At 33.3% G+C, this 22,972-nt stretch overlaps 1 protein-coding gene across 1 annotated transcript in view; it reads right to left on the reverse strand.

The window, feature by feature from the left end:
• Zc2hc1a (zinc finger C2HC-type containing 1A) overlaps positions 1–22,732 on the reverse strand; it is a 44,138-nt gene extending 21,406 nt beyond the window's left edge. Inside the window, exons 1-5 of the mRNA XM_026383529.1 lie at positions 22,674–22,732; positions 9,530–9,606; positions 7,231–7,347; positions 3,329–3,470; positions 1,184–1,332 (exon numbers count right to left, since the gene is read on the reverse strand). Of these exons, the coding sequence (XP_026239314.1) occupies positions 1,184–1,332; positions 3,329–3,470; positions 7,231–7,347; positions 9,530–9,606; positions 22,674–22,731 (543 nt within the window). The 5' untranslated portion in view covers position 22,732. The remainder of the gene's footprint in view (positions 1–1,183; positions 1,333–3,328; positions 3,471–7,230; positions 7,348–9,529; positions 9,607–22,673) is intronic.
• Between the last annotated feature and the right edge of the window lie 240 nt (positions 22,733–22,972).

Consider the following 22,972-nt stretch of genomic DNA (forward strand, 5'->3'; position numbering starts at 1 on the left):
AGAACAAAAACAAATACAAACAAATAAACCCTCATTAAATAGAGGAGAACATTCTTAGCTTGACACAAGTCAGAGATGAAAACTCACAGCTAGCTAATATAGTACTGCACAGTCAAAAATCAAATGTTTGCCAACCTAGCCTTGAATTTGCAATCCTCCTGCCTCAGTCTCCAGAGGACCAGGGGATTACAGGCATGTGCCATTATGCTCAGCTTAACAAAAGGTGTTTTCCCAAAAATGACAATGATAATAATGATATGGTCTATTTTCAATAACATTTTAAGAACTCAGTACAAAGATTCTCTCAAAGAAGCCCCTATTGTATTGGGGGTCTTTTAATCTAACATATTACTTGTAAGTAACAAGAGATATGGACTCAACCATTTGTTGTTTAGATTTACAACACTCAATAAAACCTGCTAGATCAGATACAGTGATACTCATCTGTAGTATCAGTTAATTGGGAGGTTGAGAATGCAAAGATCTTTTGGCCACAGGAATTCAAGGTAAGACTGGGCAATACAGTGCAGTGCAACCCCTTCTCAAAAGAGAAAAAAATTTGTTCATAAAAAAAAGCTATGTGAAACAGAAATATGTTCATAAATCTAACATTATCAATATTTTTGTGTACTAGTGTTTAAAGAAAAACAATAGTGTTATAAAAATTAATTTACTATAAAAACCTTATATATCAGTAGTTTACGTGCTTTCATATACATTGTTTCATTTGTTTTTCATAATCATCAGGTGGTTATCACTTAATGGCATGTTATTTGTCTAGAAGTTCCAAAGAAACAATTAGAATGTGAATCCAAGTTTCCCTTCCCTCATGTACATTTCTCAGTACTGACATGATTTTCAAACTTTGACTTTTATTGCCATTAACTTAGTCTTCCAACCCTTTTATGTTTCCTCTGAATTTGGTAATCCTATGTTTAATTTATTTTATTACTTTATTACTCTTTAAATTGATACATTCTCAAGTCCCTACCAACTCAAGTACTTCTCAAATCAATTAATTTTAATAATTATTTTCAATTAAGCATTTTAATCCCTTAGACATTTATTTTATCAGGTGATAAAATTATAGTATAATGTCCTATAAAGCATAAACATAAACTATGAATCTCAAAGTGTCATTTTCTCATTGATCAATAGAAATTATTAAAATTGAGCATTTCACCTGTGTCCGAGAAGTTGGTTTTCCTTTGGTGTCAGTAGAAAACTTGCTTTTGTTACTAATACGTGCTGCCTGTTCTTTACAGAAATTGATATGTCTATCAGCTGCATTTTCATTAAATCTCCTTTGGCAATATGGACACTGAATATAATCTAAGACAGAAACAGATTAATAAGAGAATACCTGAAAGGGGATATTAAGAATCATTGGTTTTTAATGAACAATAATTAAAGATGCATAACATAGTTAATATCTGATAAGCAAAAACTCCCATTTTCATATAACATCCAGCCTGATAAACTTAGTAAAGACTATAAAGAAAAAGTCCAATGAATTCATTCTAATTTCTTTCTAACTTTGAATCAAATTTGAGGAGAACTGAAGAGAAAAAAAAGAACAAAAGATAAATCTTCAGGACAAAAGAATGAATAAGTAGAAGAAAAGATATCATTTCTCCTTTACTTCTATAATACCATATGTATGCTTTCATTCTGTATATATACTGTATATGGTAGACTAGTTAAACCTAATATACCGTACTAATATACCACTTAAAATATAGCTTTATCCATAGAATCTTATACATCCATTAGAGAAAACCACTGAAAAATAGTTTTATTCACTTCCAACAACTTTACTTTCTTTTAGAGGTCCTACAGATGGAAGAAGTGATTTTTAAAAACTTAAAATTAACATAATTAATTTAAATTTAAGAGACAATGAATATTTCTAAGACAAAATATTCTTCCAAAATGTAGTAACTGTAAATAAAATTTCTTTTAATATTGAATGTCAAAATTAACCCATAACCAAATTTTGAAGCATTTCAAAGGACCTCAACTGAATGAAAAACTGGGAATAAACAAAAAATTAGTTCCAAAAAAAAAAAATCTTCACATGTTTACTTTTGGATAGGGAGTGTGATCTTTAAAAATTACACTAAAACCCCTAATAACAAAGAAGTAGTTTTTGTCAAGCCAAAGAGAATTTTCTAAATCCATTACCATTCCAAAGAACTAGTACTCCCTCACTCACTAATGCAGACATGAAAAGAAAAAAAAAATGTATGCAATATCCAAATACCTCCAAAGTAGAGAACTCAACTTCATGGGGAAAATAAAGACAGAAGAGTTTCAAAGCCCAGTTGGAGCATCTCAGAAATAGTCAAAACAATTAAAAGTAATTACTAATACTCTAAAGTAGTATTTGGCAAAGTATAGCCTATGGGCCAAATTCAGCCTGCCTGTTGCCTCTTTATGTAAATAATATTTCATTAGAACAACATAGCTATGCCTGTTCATTTATACATTATCTATGACTTATTGAAATAATGAAAGAGTTAAAGTTCCAACAGGTACCTTATGGCATACAAAGTCTAAAAAGTTTACTTTATGGCTTTTTATAGAAATAGTTTGCAGACCTCTCCTCTACAATAAAATATTTTAAAAAAAGATCATGTCTAGATTTGCTGAACAGCATTCTCTTTCCTAAGAAATAAACCTCAATCTAGAATACTAACTCGATTTTAATGTGGCTAACTTGTTCATTAAAATAAACTTTAGGCTGTTCTAATAACCAATAGCTAATTGTCTATTAGGATCACAATATCTCATGTGGGTTTTCCAAAATCTTGTTTTACATTTTGTTAACCCTGAACAATGCAACTTTTAGCTATTCAATGAATAAAATTAAAAGCATAATTTAGGTAATCAGTCTATATCATAGTTTTCCTATGTGAGATATATACCTTACACATATTGGCCTTTTTTTCTTCCTAGATAAGAAGATACCAGAGAACCAGTCAACATAACTATCTGAATTCTACTCAATGACTGTATCTCAACCCACAATGAACATGATTAATTTATCTCCTAGAAAACTAACATTTAATTTGCCATATAATTTTTAAACATGCTATAATTTTTATGCTTAAATACAAGTACTGTGATAAAAGGATAATGTACTCCTACACTCCACACAGATTTATCTTTATAAAACTAGATGGCTGGGATATGACCATTATTTAATATCAAAGTATTTAGAGATTATGCTTTAGGTTCAAGTTTTGTTACAACTTAAAATGCATAAATATTCTATCATTATTTTCTGTCCATGTGAATATTTATATCAACAGTATTCCATATATACCAGGATCATAAGAAGGTGGAGGAGGAGGAGGAAGTTTGCCACCCTCTTTAAGTGCCTGATCAAGGCCTTTAGCTGCTCTTATGGTGGCAATGAATTCTTCATGTTTTCTTCTCCAATTTGAAGGTTTCTTTGGTGGTTCTGGCTATAAATAAAGAAAACCCAATATCAAAACTATTAATAAATATAAATAAAACTTGAGATAATGCCAAATCATTTAATATCATATTCTCTTAACAGGAATCCTTAAAAGATTCCTTCCCAAATTAACTTTTTATGCAGTTGCACTGTATGCAACTTTTAAAATATAATTCTAATTGACAGACATCCTTTATAGGTGTAACATGCATTTATGCTCCCAGTAATAGTGCACTTTTCTGTTTTCCTATAATTTCTCCAATGAAATTTAGCAAACTTTTGAGATTTCAACTGACTAAAAGGTGAAATATTGTCCTCTCTAATGTGGATTTAATTGGATTTTTCTTGAGATTGAACATTCTTTCACTTCACTAAACACCATCTGTATCATTTATCCTATAAACTTTTTATATTCCTTGTCCTGTTTATTGGTTGGGTTCTTGGGTCTGTTTGTGACAATTTCTAGTAGTTCTTTAGCTATTATTCCCTCTAACAACTGGCCTGTCTTTTGACTTTGCTATGGGTCCTTTAAAATGCAGAACTTTTTTAAAGGTAGTTTAATTTACTAATCTTTTCTTTCATAGTCTGCAATCACAGTAAGTGCCTGGACCAAACACATACCAAGGCCAACATAGTAAGTTTGCCTGGGCCAAACACATACCAAGGCAAAATAAAATGTTCCCATGTTTCCTTCTGGAACATGCATGGTTTCTATTTTAAACATTTAAATTTTAAAATTGTATTCAGTTGTAATTATTCTGGTAAATGGTGAAATATATGAATTCGATTCATTATTTTCTTTTAACAAGACAATGCAGCTATCAAACCACCCTTAAACTTTTTTTCCCACAGAACTGTGAAAACATATTAATCACAAACTAAACCCTTTTGAATCTGGGCATATTTCAAAACTTTCTCTTCCATTCCATTTTTCTAACTATCATTAAGTTAGTACTAGTATTTTAAATATTGAGACTTTATAACATATATTGATATAACAGGGTAATCCTATTTTATTATCTTTTGCAATATTTTCCTGGTTATTCTTTTAACCAGCAATATTATACCTTCCAGTATACTGTATCTCCTAGTAACTCTTTTCCAATTTCTATACATCCAATTTCTTTTTCTTATCTAACAGTATCAGTTAGCACTTACTCTATTGGTTGCAGTTTAATCTCATCCCTAATTTTAATGGACTACCAATGTCTTTACACTAAATAGGATGCTGACTCATGTATCATGAAATAAAGATTTTATCATATTACTTAAATACCTAGAAAGCAACTTTCCAACTAGTTTATGAGAGCCACAAAACTTTGATATAAGGGAAAATTAAAGACCCACATCTTTAATGGATATAGATACAAAAAAATCTTAAATAAAAACTTTCTTATTTTATAGGTAAATGTCTACTCATAAAATTCATCTGCTCCATAAAGAGTACTACTCATCTATTGGTAAGTTTGACTGCTCCTTGGTATTTTTTCTTCTCATAGTATCTTTGTATCAATGTAAACAGGTTTCTTATTACTCATCCTTGAATGCATCAGATTTTCCTGGCACAACTACTTGCAAGAGATTTTGGGGAAGAGAGGCCCAGGGTAGACTTCCAGGCTACATATCAGCAACCATTTTCTTTGTTAGACCAAATATAGACTACTTACTACAAATAAGATCTCTCTGTTTTGTTTCCATATTACCCTAGGTTTAAGAGGTTGTACTGTTGGAATATCAGTTCCTTTAGCTCTTTGTCTGTTGAATCAAAAGTCTTCCCGTTTTTTAGTGGCAGTTTTCTGACTCTTCTACTTGTGTAAAACAAAAATAGTATGTTTACAAAAGGCTACTGCTGCCAGCTCTGCTTCTCTCAGTTCCCACAACCACTTCTAAAAAGCACACAGACCTTTAAGTTGGGCCTCTCCACATAAGTTTCCGAGAACCTAATTGAGCAGGCTACTGGGCCTGCTCAATTCTCTCTTCCTCATCCTTGGCTTTTGTCCAACTTCAGTCCTGCTCATTCTAGGGCCTGGCTATCCAGTTTCCTACACTTTATCTTGGTTCCTGCCTTGGCTGCAGTTAACAAAGGGATATAATTCTTTCTAACAAGACCTCTCAGCTCTGAAGAACCACCTTCAAGTTGAAGAGATCTTTCCCCTCTAAGGCATGAGATTCTCACTATCTGATCCATGGGACTTTCAGAAACTTCCAGGACTTTCCCTTTTCAGTACCTTAACCTGGATCTCAACTGCTCTGGGCAGCACTTACATGTATTTGGTAGTCTGTGCCTTTAGTTTTACCAAAAATAGAGTTCATACAGTTGTTGTGCCCCTACTCTGCTTATCATTTTGTAGGATTTCCTTGATCTAGGTATATAACATTGAGAACCATATTATAATGTTCAAATCTTCTAAAACACTGTCCTCAAAGTTGCATGGGTATATGATTTTGTTAATGGGTACAAGGAATTTGTTAAAAGTGAATTCTAATTCAGTATCTCTGTGTGGGACCAAAGATTCCATATTTCCAACAAGTTTTCAAATATGGCTGATATTACTGCTCTATGGACCACACTTTTGGGAGAAAGGCAATTAATTAATTAATACAAAAGAATGGTTTTTTACTTTGCTTTAAAAAAAACTATTACATATAACTCCCTATGGATAAATTATTTAATCTCCACAATAACCCCCAATACAGATACTACTTCTATCACCATTATATAGTAAATGGAAGCATACATAATTTGCCCAAAATAACATTGTATGTTACATAGCCAGAGTCAAATTCAGATATGTGGCTATACATATGAAGTAATGCTGCATCCAAAGATTGGGCTAGTTTATCTACTTAAACTAATATAATCATATTATCTGGGAGGTTACTAAGAAAAACTTCAAATACTGATTTTTGTACCTTATTCAAATTTCACCACTCTTACCATAAATATTCACAGACTATAAAATGAAGATAAATATTTGATTTTCCTATAATGAAATAATTTTATTCTTAGATTAATTTCTTTTAGGGAAGTGTTCCTCTTATACCCTGGAAGAAGTTATTAGCATTGAAAGCAGTGGGTTTTTTTGTTTCAAAAACCATTCAATAAGGTACTTCACCTAGATCATTTCAATGAACTGACCATTTAAAACTATATGTGACAATGCATTTAAATGATTTATTCTTAGCTATGTAACATACGACAGATATTAAGAAGAGCCTATCATGAGAAGTTCTTTGCTTTGGTTTCAAGAAAGAAAATAAGGTAACAGATATATGTGGGACAACTGAATAATTGATATATCTTATCCCCAGAAAGCATAATATAAATTATAAATTATAAATACTGGCCATAAACCAATTCATCAAAGTAATCAACTTCTATTATGCTAACATGTTTGTAAGAAAAGCTTTATTTTCCATATATGAACTTAAGAGGTTATACTAATGGTAAGAAAGAGTTCAAAACTTAAGTTATATCTTAAGTATTAACAATGACTTAAAAAGAATGTATGAACACATTTGTTTTAATTATTTCCCTTTGATAGATAAGCAATTGGTTCTCCAATGCTACAAATTTCTCACTATATTTGATGAAGTTTGAGATGACACTTTGATGTCCCATTTATAGTTAAAAATTTCAATTACAGTGTAAGTTAATAAAAATTTTTAAGCTAAACACATACATAGAATTTTATTAATCATAGCATAACAGATAATTATAATTGTTAATATATATAACAGTAAGATTAATTCTGTTAAAAAGTTACCCTAGGTTTAAGAGGTTTTACTGTTGGAATATCAGTTCCTTCAGCTCTTTGCCTGCTTGAATCAAAAGTCTTCCGTTTTTTAGTGGCAGTTTTCTGACAAATGGGTCCATGCTTTTTCTGTTAAGATGAAAACATGCAACATATTATTTTCTTCCCTACAGAAGAGAACATTATAAAACATTAAGTTTAGATCGGTTTAAAAAATCTGAGCCTAATTAAAACAATGAAGATCATATAATGATAATGTATGCTTTGTCTTAACTATAATTTTTTAAAATGTATATGTAAAATGCATAAGTTTTCTTTCTTATAGCAAGAAATTATAGAAAAATACTTTTGTAAAATTTTATTAATACCTTTGTGGTAAGGAAAAGAATATAAAATCAAATCTACTTGAATGAAAAGTAAAGGTCTTCACACCTAAACATGGGTACTAGAAAAAGAAATGCAAATAGAGAAGAATGCATTGATTTTAGGATTAACAAAAGCTAACCTAATAGGAATAATGTAGATTAACAAAAGTAACATAATAGTTGTATGTTAATATAATGTAACACAAAAATAAAGACAAAATGGTCTTTTATCTCTTTCTTCCCTTCTAGAATTCACTCTTTCTACTTTTCTTCACTAAGATTTTTTTTTAAGATATCTAGTGTTCTATTCCTATAGGGTTTTAAAAAAATAGTTACCAAATCATTCATTTTAAATACCAGTAAACTTCTCTTAACTGGCTTTTAATTAATCAATTAGATAAAACAAATTCTTCCTTCACTATACAAAGCACATTGACTGATGACATTATAATACAGGCATTTTTTTCATTTGTGTTCTAAGAAACTCTGAAGAAGCTGGAACCATTAAATTTTATCTGGAAAAAAAAAGCAAATTTGAGAGCTGGCTTATTTGAAGTCAGGAGCCTGTTATGCTTTCAGTAGACAATTAGTAATCAACTGTTTCACAGATCTGTTTTCAATTTCAACAAATAAGCACTATAATTATAGCTATTAGAATAAGAGTTCTTAAATAATAATAAGAGGCTAGCGTGTGATTTTCTACTACACCCGTGTATGTCTAGTCTCACAAATTTAGTTGTTATTTGTCAAGTGCCTGTGGAGTTCATTTCCAAACCTGATTATACAAAGTGTAGTTATTATAACTATATCATTTAATTTAATATTAGATAAATAACTGAGGGAGAATTGGTATTTTTGTCTGTGAAAATTCAGCTGACTGCTTTGAAAATACTTTGAAAAACAGTGATTTGATGAGAAAAAAAAATCCCTACATGTGTGGGAAAGATATTTCTAAAGGATTACAAAAAAGTCAAATTATTTAGGTGTCTACTGTCAAATGAACATTTTTTATCATTAATTCCTCATTTTTCTTTAAAGAAATAAACTGGAAACAAGGATATGCACAGTACAACTGGCCAGAAGATCCCTATTTTTAACATATTATTTATCAAAATTTTAATATATAATTGTGTTCAAAGTTAAAATATTTAAAGTATATAAGGCATAATTTTTATTTTTTCTTACTTAGCTAATTTTTATTAAGATCAATTAGAAGTATTTCTATTTGTATGGATTACAAAACCATTTTTGCAACTAAAATTATTTAAAAAATAAAAAATGCATTTTAGGTACACTTGTATATTGTAAAAAAAAAAATATGTTTTTTTCTTTGCAATATTTCAAACACAGGAGAGTTAAGAGATTAGTATAATGAACTCCCATTTACTCTTCACTGCTTTGACAATTAATAGCATTTTAGCACTTTTGTTTTGTGTAGCCTTGCTTTTTTCCCCTGAAGTATTTTAAAGCAAATCCTAGACATTATATCATTTTGTATCTACAAATAGATTATTGTATACATTAAGAGATGTTTGGTAGCCAGGCATGGTAGAACATGCCTGGAATCCCAGTGACTCAGGAGGCTGAGGCAGGAGGATCATAAGTTCTAGGCCAACCTGGGCAACTTAGCAAGACCCTATCTCAACATAAAAATGAAAAAAAAAAAAAAGGGTGGGGGCTGATGGTACTAAAAAAAGGGGGGGGGGTTGTTCTGTTTGCTTCTGATAATATTAACACTTTAACAGAGAAGTCAGAAGACCAAACTCTGAAGAAAAGAGAGTATTCTGGAAGAATGACACAAATGGAACCCAAACATCTCAACAAGTTTTACAAAACTGCAAAACTCATTCTACATAAATTCTCCCCATGTGAGTTATTCTGAAGTACTGAACATTTACAGATCTATTAAACCCCAAAGGAAAAAGGTATAGATTCAGTCTACTCACTAATGCTACTGGAAAGAATGTTCTTCCACAAATTTTGCAAGGCAACAACTCTCCAACTTGGACAACACTTCCATTTTCTAAAACAGAAAGAATTTTATAAATAATTTCTGTGACTCAAATTGTGAAACTTCAAATTTCAATGTTTTCTCTTAGTTCATAGGTAATTGTTAGTTCTTTTGAAAAATGCTTTGTTTCATTTCAAAATAAGCAAAATTACCTGTTAAAATGGCATAAGGCTTAGAATTATCAGTGATCAAAAATTTCATGGTAAATGAGAATGATTAAGAACAACCAAACTGATATTAGAAATATCTAGTTTTCTTGTTATTATTTAACCAAATTAATTTATCATCTCTTACTTATGAGTTGATTTCATTGTAAATTAGTAACTTTAAAAATCAATACTGTTAATATTCAAGGCATGAAGAATTATCATTGTTTTTTCTGGTTAAGTGGCTTCCTGACATAATATAGAGAAACTAGAATAAAAATAATTTTCTTCTAATTACCACCAGAAAACAAAAAGTATAAGGCTCCAAAGGTAAGATCACTTAGTTAGAATGCAAACTGCATTTATGAGGCAAATTTTTCATTTTTTACACATATAATACTTATTAAGATTCACTAGACCAATAAATTGAGGTTTTCTGACCTCATAAGGACAATTCATTAAATTATAAAGCAGCTACAATTTTCATTCAATTAAAATTAAACTAAAAAAACTACATTATTTGCGATTCTACATAACTAAATCCACTTGTCATTTATTTTCTAGTCAATTTTCAAACCTAAATATATTTTCATACCACTAATTTTCTAAAAGTGATACTTTTACAAACCTGTAAAATTTTCCCAATATTTTCTGTTGAATATTTTATTGATTGTTAAAATTATTTTACCATATGAACAACAAAAACATTTTCTTCTAAAAGTAACATTAAAAAATCATGAAATGCCAATTTTGACTCCATTTAATATGTTCTACAGCATTTGGTTAGATTATATAAAACTAGAGAAATAATGCACTGGTGAGAAAGCACTCTAACATAGCAAAAGAAAAACTTCTTCGTTCTTTCTAGTATTCTTCTACCTTATTCTAGTAGTAAAAAAGTGACTGTTACCTCAGAGGGACTCCATGTCTGTATAGCTGCAGTTCAGCAGTGAACATTACAAAAGTAAACCTAAGATTCTCCTGATTTGTCCTTCTATAATACCAATGGCTAGGTTATTTAAGGAGAGCAATCTCATTTATCTGGATCCCTTAATTCCAATAGCAACCCAGAAGACAAACAGTTACTAGATAGATTATCCTTTAGGTTCATTAAAAATGATGGTCAAAGTGATATGGCATGTTCAACAGTTTATAAGCTTACTTACACTTATCATGTATTCCTTTATATACTAAGCAATGATTTAAAACTTTATCAATACACATATTAAAATATATATTTCATTTGCTTTTTTAGAAAGTATATTTTAATATCTACTTGTTGAATACATAACAAAGCAATATCTCATAAAAATTAACTATTGGGTCTATAGCTCAGTGATGGAGTACATACTTATCATACTTGAGGCCCTGGCAATTCAATTCCTAGTACACCTGCCCCCAAATTTAACTACTGAGAAAAATCAATTCAACACACTAAAATAATCTGAGTACCTAGTTGAATACCTACTGGTTACCAAATATACCAAGTAATAGTAGCACAGGGTGCAATGACAAAACCACTGTTCTCATAAAGCTAACACAATACTATTTATTTATTCAATATATCTAAAAACAAATCATCTTCCATTTTTCATACAAAACATAAAATAGTCATAATATTACCATACTATAAAATCCAATTATTGAAATTAATTTCCACATGTCATCAAGCACGTTTAAAATGTCATAAAGGAAAAGAAAACCACTGTCACTAAAAGGCATAAAAAATAATGCATTTAAGAGCAGTTATCTCAAGTAAAAGAAAAATCATTCTTCATTCAAAACAAGGATATACACAAATTTCTAATTTCCTGCTGTATTAGTTGATCAAAAAGCATACCCTTATGGTTCATGAAATATGGAATTTGCAAATGGGTTGATGTCAAGACCTACTGAAAACACAAAATGTATACTCAAAAGGTCATGATAAATAGGTTAGGCCATGGAGTCCAAAGCCACAGTTTGTTCTAATATTATTCATTAAAGGAATTGATAGTGGTAGAAAGACACTTTAATTTGTTTAATATTATCTAACTTGAAGACTCAATGCTGTCATTAAGAACTATGAATCCCTGGGTAAGATTTTAACTTCTCTTAAGGTTCAGATTCCTTTTTTACAAAACAAAGAAGTTAGCTTAAATGACATATGTGGCCCCCTTCTACCTGTAACATACTATAATTTAACAAAATTTTACACCTTCTGACTGTATTAGCAAGAAATTTACCTGGATGACAAGGCATCTTTTTTACTGGTGTTATATTTTGAAAAAGTTCCTCAAACATGAGAATGATTAAACCAATGCAAATGATGGAATAAATACTTTAGAAGTTTGTTGATGAATCATTTCTATTTTCTATATATAGAACTGAGAAACTGAAAGGATCTATAGCAAAGCACATGTTGTCTTTCTTCTTGTTGGAAAAGTCTTCACACTACATGAACTACAAGGAAATGTATGATTAATCACATGGGTAGATATGTTATTCAACTTTTGGTAGCTGAGACTAAAATACCTGACAAAAACAACTTAGAAGAAGAAAAGTTTATTTTGTCTCAAGGTTTCGGCCAGTTTCATTGCTCTTGCCCCTGGAAGAGGCAGATTATCATGACTGAAGGGCAAATCAGGAAAGTTACAAAGACCATGGAAGATGGGAAACAAAGAGAGCAAGGGAAAGGGACTGCAGGGAATATGAACCCATACAGGGTATATCTACCAAATGCAAACTTCCTCTAGCCACAACCATCTACTTACAGATACTACCCAGTTAGTCCATTTAAAACTATGGACTAATTAGGTAATGGCTCTCATAATCAAATCATTTCATGTTCAAACATTTCTGCATTAATACAGGAACTTTTGTGGGACACCTCATATCCACCCTGACCCCCAAAAGCTTATGTTCAGCTTGCAATGCAAACTACACTTATTCCATTTCCAAGAGTCCCCATAATCTTAAGAGTTCCATCGTTGCCCAAAAGTCCAAGTCAAGTCTCTTCTGAGTCTCAAGGCAAACTTTTAGCTGTGAAAAGTAGGATATATATATCCAATATATAATGGCATACATATTCCAAAAGAAGTGATGGGACCAAAACAAAATTAAAACGCATCCAGGCAAATATTAGGTCTTGTAATGCCATATCCCGCATCTGGGGCACGTATGACAAGACGTTCTCTCCAAAGGGCTTGGGAATTCCCATCTCTCTGGCCTTGCTAGTTGTAGTGCTCATGGCCTCTCTCTTAGCCTGGTTCTATGGCAACCAGCAGCTTTCCTCAGCAGACAGTCCACACTATGAGCATCTCTTAATCCAGGGGTGTACACTGTAGCTTTGGTTTCTTTCTCAAAGCTTCAGGTATCTCGCTACCAGGGGCTTCCCATAGGGACTCCAAGGCTGACACACTCTGCCTGGCCTACCTACAACTCTTAGCACATATAAAAAAGTAGAGATACTACCCTGCATTCTGTCAGATCATAATGGAATGAAATTATAAATCAATCATAAAATAAGAAAAAAAGCTACTCCAATACTTGGAGACTAAATAATATGCTACTGAATGAACAATGGATTGCAGAAGACATCAAGGAGGAGATTAAAAAGTTTTTAGAAGTGAATGAGAACACAGATAAAACATGGAAATCTCTGGGACACCATGAAAGCAGTTCTAAGAGGAAAGTTCATTGCATGGAGTTCATTCCTTCAAAGAAGAAAAAGTCAACAAATAAATGACTTAACGCTACATCTCAAAGCCCTAGAAAAAGAAGAACAAATCAACATCAAAAGCAGCAGAATACTGGAAATAATTAGAATCAGAGCTGTAATTGATGAAATTGAAACAACAGAAACAATCGAAAAAACTGACAGAACAAAAAGTTGGTTCTTTGGAAAAATAAATAAAATTGACAGACCCTTAGCCATGCTAATGAAGAGAAGGAGAGAGAAAACTCAAATCATTAACATATGTGATGAAAAAGGAAATATCACAACAGACACTACAGAAATACAGAAGATAATTAGAAATTATTTTGAAAACCTCTACTCCAATAAAATAGAAAATACCAAAGACATCGACAAATTTCTAGAGTCATATAATTTGCCCAAATTGATTCAGGATGATATACACAACTTAAACAGATCAATTTTAAGTGACAAAACAGCAGACGCCATCAAAAGTTTACCAACCAAGAAAAGCCCAGGTCCGAAAGCATACACAGCAGAGTTCTACAAGACCTTTAAGGAAGAACTAATACCAATACTCTTCAATTTATTTCAGGAAATAGAAAAAGAGGCAGCACTTCCAAACTCATTCTATGAGGCCAATATCACCCTGATTCCAAAACCAGGCAAAGACACATCAAAAAAAAGAAAACTTCAGACCAATATCTCCAATGAACATAGATGCAAAAATTTTCAGGAAAATTCTGGCAAATCGAATACAAAAACATATCAAAAAGATCCCATATCACGATCAAGTGGGATTCATCGCAGAGATACAAGGTTGGTTCAACATATGGAAATCAACAAATGTAATTCATCACATGAATAGACTTAAAGAATCATATGATCATCTCAATAGATGCAGAAAAAAGCATTTGACAAAATATAGCACCCCTTTATGCTCCAAACACTAGAAAAACTAGAGATAACAGGAACATATCTCAATCTCATAAAGGCTATCTATGCTAAGCCCCAGGCCAACATCATTGTAAATGGAGAAAAATTGAAGGCATTCCCGGTAAAAACTGGAAGGAGACAGGGATGCCCTCTTTCACTACTTCTATTTAACATAGTTCACAGGCTAGGACAAGTAGACAGACAAAAGAAATTAAAGGGATACACATAGGAAAAGAAGAACTCAAATTGGCACTATTTGCTGATGATATAATTCTATACCTGGAAGACCCTAAAAACTCCACCGGAAAACTCCTAGAACTAGTAAATTAATTCAGCAAAGTAGCAGGGTATAAAATTAACACCCATAAATCAAAGGCATTTCTGTATATCAGTAAAAAGTCCTCAGAAAGGGAAATGAGGAAAACTACCCCATTCTCAATAGCCTCAAAAAAAAAATAAAAATAAAATACTTGGGAGTCAACTTAATGCAAGAGGTGAAAGATCTATATAATCAAAATTATAGAACCCTAAAGAAAGAAATCAAAGAAGACCTAAGAAGATGGAAAGATCTACCTTGCTCTTGGATAGATAGAATTAATATTATCAAAATGACCATACTTCCAAAAGCACTATACAGATATAATGCAATTCCAATCAAAATTCCAATGATATTCCTCATAGAAATAGAAAAAGCAATCATGAAGTTCATCTTGAAAACTAAGAGGCCCAGAATAGCTAAAGCAATCCTTACCAGGAAGAGTGAATCAGGTGGCATCACTATACCAGACACTATACTACAGAGCAATAGTAACAAAAACAGCTTGGTATTGGCACCAAAACAGACTGGTAGACCAATGGTACAGAATACAGGACACAGACAGTAACCCACAAAACTAGAATTATCTTATATTAGACAAAGGTACCAAGAACATGCACTGGAGAAAAGACAGCCTCTTCAACAAATGGTGCTGGCAAAACTGGAAATCTATATGCAACAAAATGAAATTAAACCCCCATCTCTCACCATGCACAAAACTCAACTCAAAATGGATTAAGGACTTAGGAATAAAACCAGAGACCTTATGTCTAATAGAAGAAAAAGTAGGCCTAATCTTCATCATGTGAGATTAGGCCCCAACCTTCTTAATAAGACTCCTGTGGCACAAGAATTAAAATCAAGAATCAATAAATGGGATGGACTCAAACTAAAAAGTTTCTTCTCAGCAAAAGAAAGAATTTGTGAGGTGAATAGAGAGCCTATATCTTGGGAGCAAATCTTTACCCCTTACACATCAGATGGAGCACTAGTCACTAGTGTACATAAAGAACTCAAAAAGCTAAAGACACACACACACACACACACACACACAAAAATAAAAATAACCCAATCAATAAATGGGCCAAGGACATGAAGAGACACTTCTCAGAAGATGATGTACAATCAATCAACAAATACATGGAAAAATGTTCATCATCTCTAGCAGTCAGAATGGCAGCTATTATGCATACAAACAACAATAAGTGTTGGTGAGGATGCAGGGGAAAAGGTACACTCATATACTGCTGGTGGGACTGAAAATTGGTGCAGCCATATGGAAAACAGTATGGAAATTTCTTTGAAAACTGGGAATGGAACCACCATTTGACCCAGCTGTCCTCCACAGTCTACACCCAAAGGACTTAAAAACAGCATACTACAGTCACATAGCCACGTCAATGTTTATAGCTGCACAATTCACAATAGGTAAACTGTAGAAACAACCTAGATGCCCTTCAATAGATGAATGGATAAAACAAATGTGCATATATGCACAATGAAATATTACTCAGCACTAAAAGAGAATAAAATAATGGCATTTGCAGGTAAATGGATGGAGTTGGAGAAGATAATGCTAAGTGAAGTTTAGCCAATCCCCAAAAACAAAATGCCGAACGTTTTCTCTGATTTATGGAGGCTGATTCATAGTGGGATAGGGAGAGGGAGCATGGGAGGAATAGATGAACTCTAGATAGAGCAGAGGGGTTGGAGGGGAAGAGAGGGGGCATGGGGCAATTAATGATGGTGGAATGAGATGATCATTATTATCCAAAGTACATGTATGAAGACACAAATTGGTGTGAATATACTTTGCATACAACCAGAGATATGAAAAACTGTGCTCTATATATGTAATAAGAATTGTAATGCATTCTGCTGTCATATATAGATAAAAAAAATTAAAGGCTACTGATTTGCAGAATGATAATAATAGTAAAAAAAAAAAAAAAAGAAACAGTTCTGGACCTTGTAGTAAGTAGTATGTCTATTTGCTCACCAGCAGTCAGACTTACATCCTATCATAGTGCATCTGAATCCAACCTTAAACATCCAACAAATCTATCTTCCGAAGCATACATCATCTGTTATACCACTTTCTTCCAAAGATTCTTTTCAAAATATGCCTGGTTCTAGACCAATGATCTCCAAAATCTCAGAAGATTTTCATTCTTTACCTCATTTTAGGAGATAATCACACTAGAGTTACTCAAGTTACAACTTTTACCCTCCAATCCACATTAGTTACTTGCATTCTAGTTCAGTAAAAACAAACAAACAAAAAAAAAAACTTTGCCAAAATGACTTAGAAAGGCCACTTCTGGACTCAAAAAATATTCAAGCTGTTTCATTTTTTCTATAGTTTCATTTATCCACAGGCAGCCACAGGCCAAAAATATTAATATCTGTTTTAACTCTTTCAAGAGATGCCATTTACATAACTTTCATCAAAGAACATTGCTATAATTGTTCTATTTTATTAGTAGTTATTGTTAATCTCTTACTACGCCTAATACATAAGTTAAAATTTATAACAGCTATGTATAGGAAAAAATATATAGTGTTTGATTCTGTCATGGTTTCAGGTATCCAGTGGTAATCTTGAAATGTATATCCACAGACACTCCTATAAACCCATTTCTGGCTGCACTTCCCTTTCTACCTAGTCTGAATACAGTAAAAATAAAAGACTTAATAGGCAGGCTCAGAGGCAGGAGGATTGCAAATTTAAGATCAGCCAAGCAATTTAGCCAGACTGTGTGTCAAAATAAAATATAAAGGACTGAAGGTTTTAGCTCAGTGGTAGATCGATCGTTTGCCTAACATATATGAGGCCCTGATTCAATCCCTAATACTATGGGGGCGGTGGGGGGTGGGGGGGGAGGGAAGAAAAAAGGAGACTGACTTAACCAGAATCCCTCCTCCTAAAAGAGATATTCAGGACTAATCCTAAGTAGCACAGTTTTTGAGACACTGATATTTTCTGTTTAGTCCCTGCCTACTTCTCATTCACTCCCTATCTATATTGCAGGCAGACTTTTAATCCTAACCATTATATTAAAACAGTTTCTTTCCTCGACTTAGTACGTATTTGTTGAGCACTTAACACAAGACAAGAAGTGTTCTAAAATGTAGGAATCCAGGAATAAAGAAAACAAAGACTCCAATCTCATGGAGCTTCTACTATTTTAATGGGGGTTGGGGATGGGGGGTTAAAAATAGATAAATATATAAAATGCCAGGTGGTGATAAACACAATGAAGGAAGAAGAGAATAAGGGAAAACAGGAGAGTCATAAAGCTATCTTTGGGAAATGGGTAGGATAAGGGAAAGCTTCGTTAATGAGGATAATTAAAGACTTAAAGAAACAGAGATAACCACTCACTATTAATTTACTAATTGTTAAATTTGAGTCCCGCTTTTGCATCCTTATCCTGTTTTTGCAGCATGAGGCACTGTTGATAAAAACCCTTCATCCTTTAAATTCCTTCTTCTCTTGGCTTCTGTTTCTTTCTCCTAAGCCCCAAATTTCCATATGTTACAAACTAAGCAGGGTTTGGACTCCTTAGTATCCAGACTTCCTAGTAATACCAGGTGCCATAGGCTTTTTCTAGAACACATTCACTACTCCATAAACATTAGTTTCTTCCCCATTTTCTTTTCATGACAATTTTTAAAAATTCTTTAAAGACTCTCCCACCCTAATTTCCTGACCTGCTCAGTTTTAAAGCATTAGTTTTTTTGCAAGTTTCTTCCCTCATTTTGGTAAATTATGGTTTGCTTGGGTTACTGCACCCATTTGAGTCACATATGTCAATAACTACTAAATCAAAAGCTCCAAGTAGATAGATATTTCCAAGCAACTATGAGACTTTTGCACAAGTACTGCACAAACACATCTCTAAAGCCAAACTCATTAACTCATCCAGCAAACTAGATCTTCCTCTTAAAGATATTACCCCTCTTCTATTTAAAGCTAGAAAGCTGCTTTATCTTTGATTTCTTTTCCCTTACACATATAGCAATGATATCTCAATTTTCTACCTAAGAAATATCTGTCCTCCCTTTTAATTCATTATACTAATTCCTCAGTTCCAAACCTCATCACATCTAAGAATTTCAGCCTCTATCTTTTTCAGTCTATCCAAATCTACCTCCAGTACTACCATAATTAAAGAGGGAGATAGATGACATATCATGTTTTACCTTCTATATTTCTCTGCATAAGTGGCACCACTGCATAATTGACGTGCCCTGTTTTCCAGTCCAAAAATTGAACAATTGTCTCATGGTATAATTCTGTTCATCACCTCACTTATAAGGTAAACAGAACAGTAATGTATTTACAGTAGCACATGGATGTGCATTTGTCTTCTTGTGCTGCCAGAAGAGCTTACAATTTTCAGTGTACATACATGGTCAGTATATTTTTGAAAGTCAATTTGTGGTGTGTTGAGAAGGCTGCAGCATTAAAGATAAGCAATCTTATATGAGTGGAGCTGAGGAGAGTGCTCAGATAACTGAACCAAGGATAGCTGTGCAAAATCTTCAGACACAAATTAAATTTTCTAAGTCCATATTTTGTAACCCTGGAATAAATTTTGTCAAGTATATTAATTTGACTATATTGCAAAAATCAATAACAACTAATGTGTTCACTTTTTTTTCTCAGATTGGAAATATGTTTGCCAAACTGTCATGAAGAAATGATGTGTGCAGGTTTGGATGATTCAATTTTAATATATTTTAATGTATTTTAGGAATATTTTGAATATCCTAATCTTGCACTAAGGATAGTTAATAATTAATGATTTTTTAAGTAAAACCAGCATATTTTTTTAAAAGTTTCACATAATGGTTGTACTCCAATTTTTTTTTTAGTTATACGTGTTCTTTTTAGTTATACATGATAGTAGAGTATATTGTATCCTAACTTTTTGCAAAAAAAAAAAAAAAGTCATAAGATCTGTGACAATTGGGTGGTGAAATACAGCGTGGCAAGAAATACTAGACTATCCTTAAGCATCTAACACATCTCCTTTGATTTAATCCATCCAGTAAACTGTGCTGAAGAACCTTCAGTCTAGACATAGCTAAATGCTTTAAGTATTTAATAATATGGTAGTCTAGTACTCAACAACAGTTTTTTACAGCTAAGGAAACTGAGGTTTTGATTAAATAAATGTCCAAATCATACAAATAAAAGGAAACAAAGCAAGGATTCAAATATAAGCCTCTACATTTGCCATTAAAGTATCTGGCATCCAACTCAGTCCCCAAAATACAATGAATGCTAAAAATTAATAGAGACAGAAGAATTATTCAATGACCTGGTATATATTTATCCTAAGGAAAAACAAAGCAGAAACTTTAATGGGACATAATGGCTACCTTCAACTAGAAAAAGGGCAATACTATAGAACAACAATTTCATTTCTAATCAAGTTTCGGAAGGCAATACTAAGATGTAATAATTTTGGCAACCTAAGAGGAATGGGTAGTCTGATCTCTGCCACAATTGTTATCATCACTAAGGAGGACATTATAAAGGCAATGACAATGAAATATAAATTCTGCTTAGATTTTATCTGCTCTTAATTTTACAGAAGATAACTTATAAGAGACTGTAAGTCTCCTAAATCTAAACCTATTTTTATTGTTCTTAGATACACCTCAGCCTTAGGGTGAAAGAAAATAAAGACTTAGTTTTAACTGTTCAAACCTTACAGAAGTGCTCAGTTATCAATTATAGAAAATATGAGCATTAACTTAAATTTGGTTTCAAAATACAGTGTTGAGTGTAATAGCTCATCTCTTTGACTTTGTTTTTAAAAGCCCCAGAAGATAAAAAAATAAGTGGTATATGATTTACATGCAAATACCACTACAACACATTATGCAAACTTGAAGATTTTACACTAGATACTGCAATATAATCAACAATTCAATATAATGTTTATCAGACACTGTCAAAGTAGTAGACTTAAATTTCCAATATAGGGAAAAGACATCTATCACTGTATCAATATTTATTAAATGAAGGCATAGGTGGATGAATTAATTAATGGCAAGCTTAAGATTTAAAGTTTCAGCAAATGTGATCTAATAAGAACTAATTTTTTAAAGGAGGAGGGGTTAGGGGAATTAAGCATGAAAGGCACTGTCCTCCCTTCAAAAGAAAACTCAAAAGAGCTTTATTAGGCTAAACCACTACCCAAAATTCAACTGTTTTGCCAGACAAAAAGCAATTTTCATATATTTCAACCTAATTAATTACATTTAGATGCATTATAGTTTAGGACCTCATCCTATTTTGTTCTAAAAATATCAAGTATTTTTTAACATGATATATCATAAGCTAGATCCATAAAACATGTCCATTCCATACTTCATTAGAATGTATTTCTCAACCCATGTAATTTAATATTATAATAGGCTCCATTGTATCTTAAATGTAATAGTACTACCAGAACTGTAAAAATGTAAGTTCTACAAAATAGGCTAGACCTTGACTGTTTTTATTCTTTGGTACATTTTCAGGGCAGAAAAGTGCTTAGAAAACCTAAGTAAAAAATTAAATGAAGATCATTGCTTTAATTGCAGATGTTGAATAAAATAATAAAAATATGCAAATTAAAGCACTTCATGTGTATTATAATAATCTTATAAGAACTCCAGAACCCATGCTCCAAGCCACTTTGTCATAACATCACTACATATTTTAAGATAATTTAAAAATAGGCTGCCTCCAGAGAAGTCCACTAAATAGATTATCCTGAAAGAAAAGAGTACTATCAGTACAATTTCTGATTTTATGGAAAATTCATAAAAGTAAATTCAGAAAGGAAACAAGATCTTCATAGGTCACAGCTATAGCTGCCCACAAATGGAGAACTGTCAGAATTCTTTATCTATCATCATAAAGGTGTTCAATAAGATTTTTAGACTAAAGGAAAAGCATGAAAAAACTCATACTCATGTTATTGCATTTGCTTTTAGATTACTAAGAAGTTACTAGTTATCACTTTTCACTTCATAACACAAGTATTTTCCTATCACACAACAATACAAAGGGTTCAGTGCCTTTGCTTATCCTTAATTTCACCTGAATCCATGCAAATTAGGAGAAAAAAGGACCTGAATCAAGACAACAGAATCTTTCGATCTGAAAGCCTTTTCTTCATCAGAAGGATTACCAATTTAAAAAAAAATTATTGGCAACCGTTGTTGCCAATGCTGTTTTTTTTTTTCTTCCTTTGTTTTTAAGCGACTGCTGTCCTTACACAAGATAAAATGGGTAGAGAATACAGAAAAAGTGAAAGAACTGGGAACAAAGCAAAATCTGGAGTCATGGTTACAGCACAAGGATAAACCCAAAGATAAGGAACCGATACTGGTTCTACCTTACACAGCCCTTGTGAATAAACCATTAAATACTTGTAATCTATTGTCCCCGCTCTAGAGCTGGCCAGAGACACTGCCTTAGGATAATGCTCTGGCACCTCTCTGATGGAAGATGCTGTAGAAATGGACAAACGGTTATCTGGGGAAACTGGCCAAGAAAGTGTCAGAAGCTGGCTGGAAGTGAAAGATAAATCCCGTGAGGCCAGCAAAGACTTGGCGGTGGAGAAGCCGTGGACATTTACCGAGACCAGTTTGCAAGGAAAATAAAATCTGGCCAGAGCCCCTGTGATTACAGCGATTACAGTAAACTCAGGAGTTCCGCAAGACCAGAAAACGGTAGGGGAGGACGTGCAGTCTTGAGCCGAGGCTAGCTCTCGCAGGGGTGGGGTAGTCCAGCTGACGACCGTCTGAGGCGGGGCAGCCTGGGAGTCCTATGTTCCAAGACGCCGGGGGCTGTCCAGCTCTACCCGCCCGGGCCTCCGCAGGCACGACGGGGATCCCCACTCCTGAACGGCCTTCGCCTTCCTGGGATTGGTGTCCAGGGCTCCCAAGTGCTCCCAATCCATGTTCATTCCCGGCCCGCATCCCTTCACCTCCTCACCTTCCAGCCCCTCCATTGCGCCACAGCCTCCGACTCCCCGCAACTCTCTCAGCAGCATCCGCCGCCGCCCAGCTTTGGCTGTAGCAACCCGGCCGCGCCTCCCACCTGCTAACATCCCGGCCTGCCATTGGTCCGCGCAAGGGGGCGGGGCTCCAGAGGGGCGTGGACGCGGCGAGGAACGGCTGGGACGTGCCTACAGTGGTCTGAGCTCGCCACACTCAGGCTCACAGCTCTCACCGCCACCCTCTTGGGAAGCCAAAGCTGTATTCTGCGATTCAACAGCGCCTTTGTTCAAATCC

The sequence above is a fragment of the Urocitellus parryii genome, chromosome 7 (genome assembly GCF_045843805.1).
Source record: "Urocitellus parryii isolate mUroPar1 chromosome 7, mUroPar1.hap1, whole genome shotgun sequence".
Classification (NCBI taxonomy): domain Eukaryota; kingdom Metazoa; phylum Chordata; class Mammalia; order Rodentia; family Sciuridae; genus Urocitellus; species Urocitellus parryii.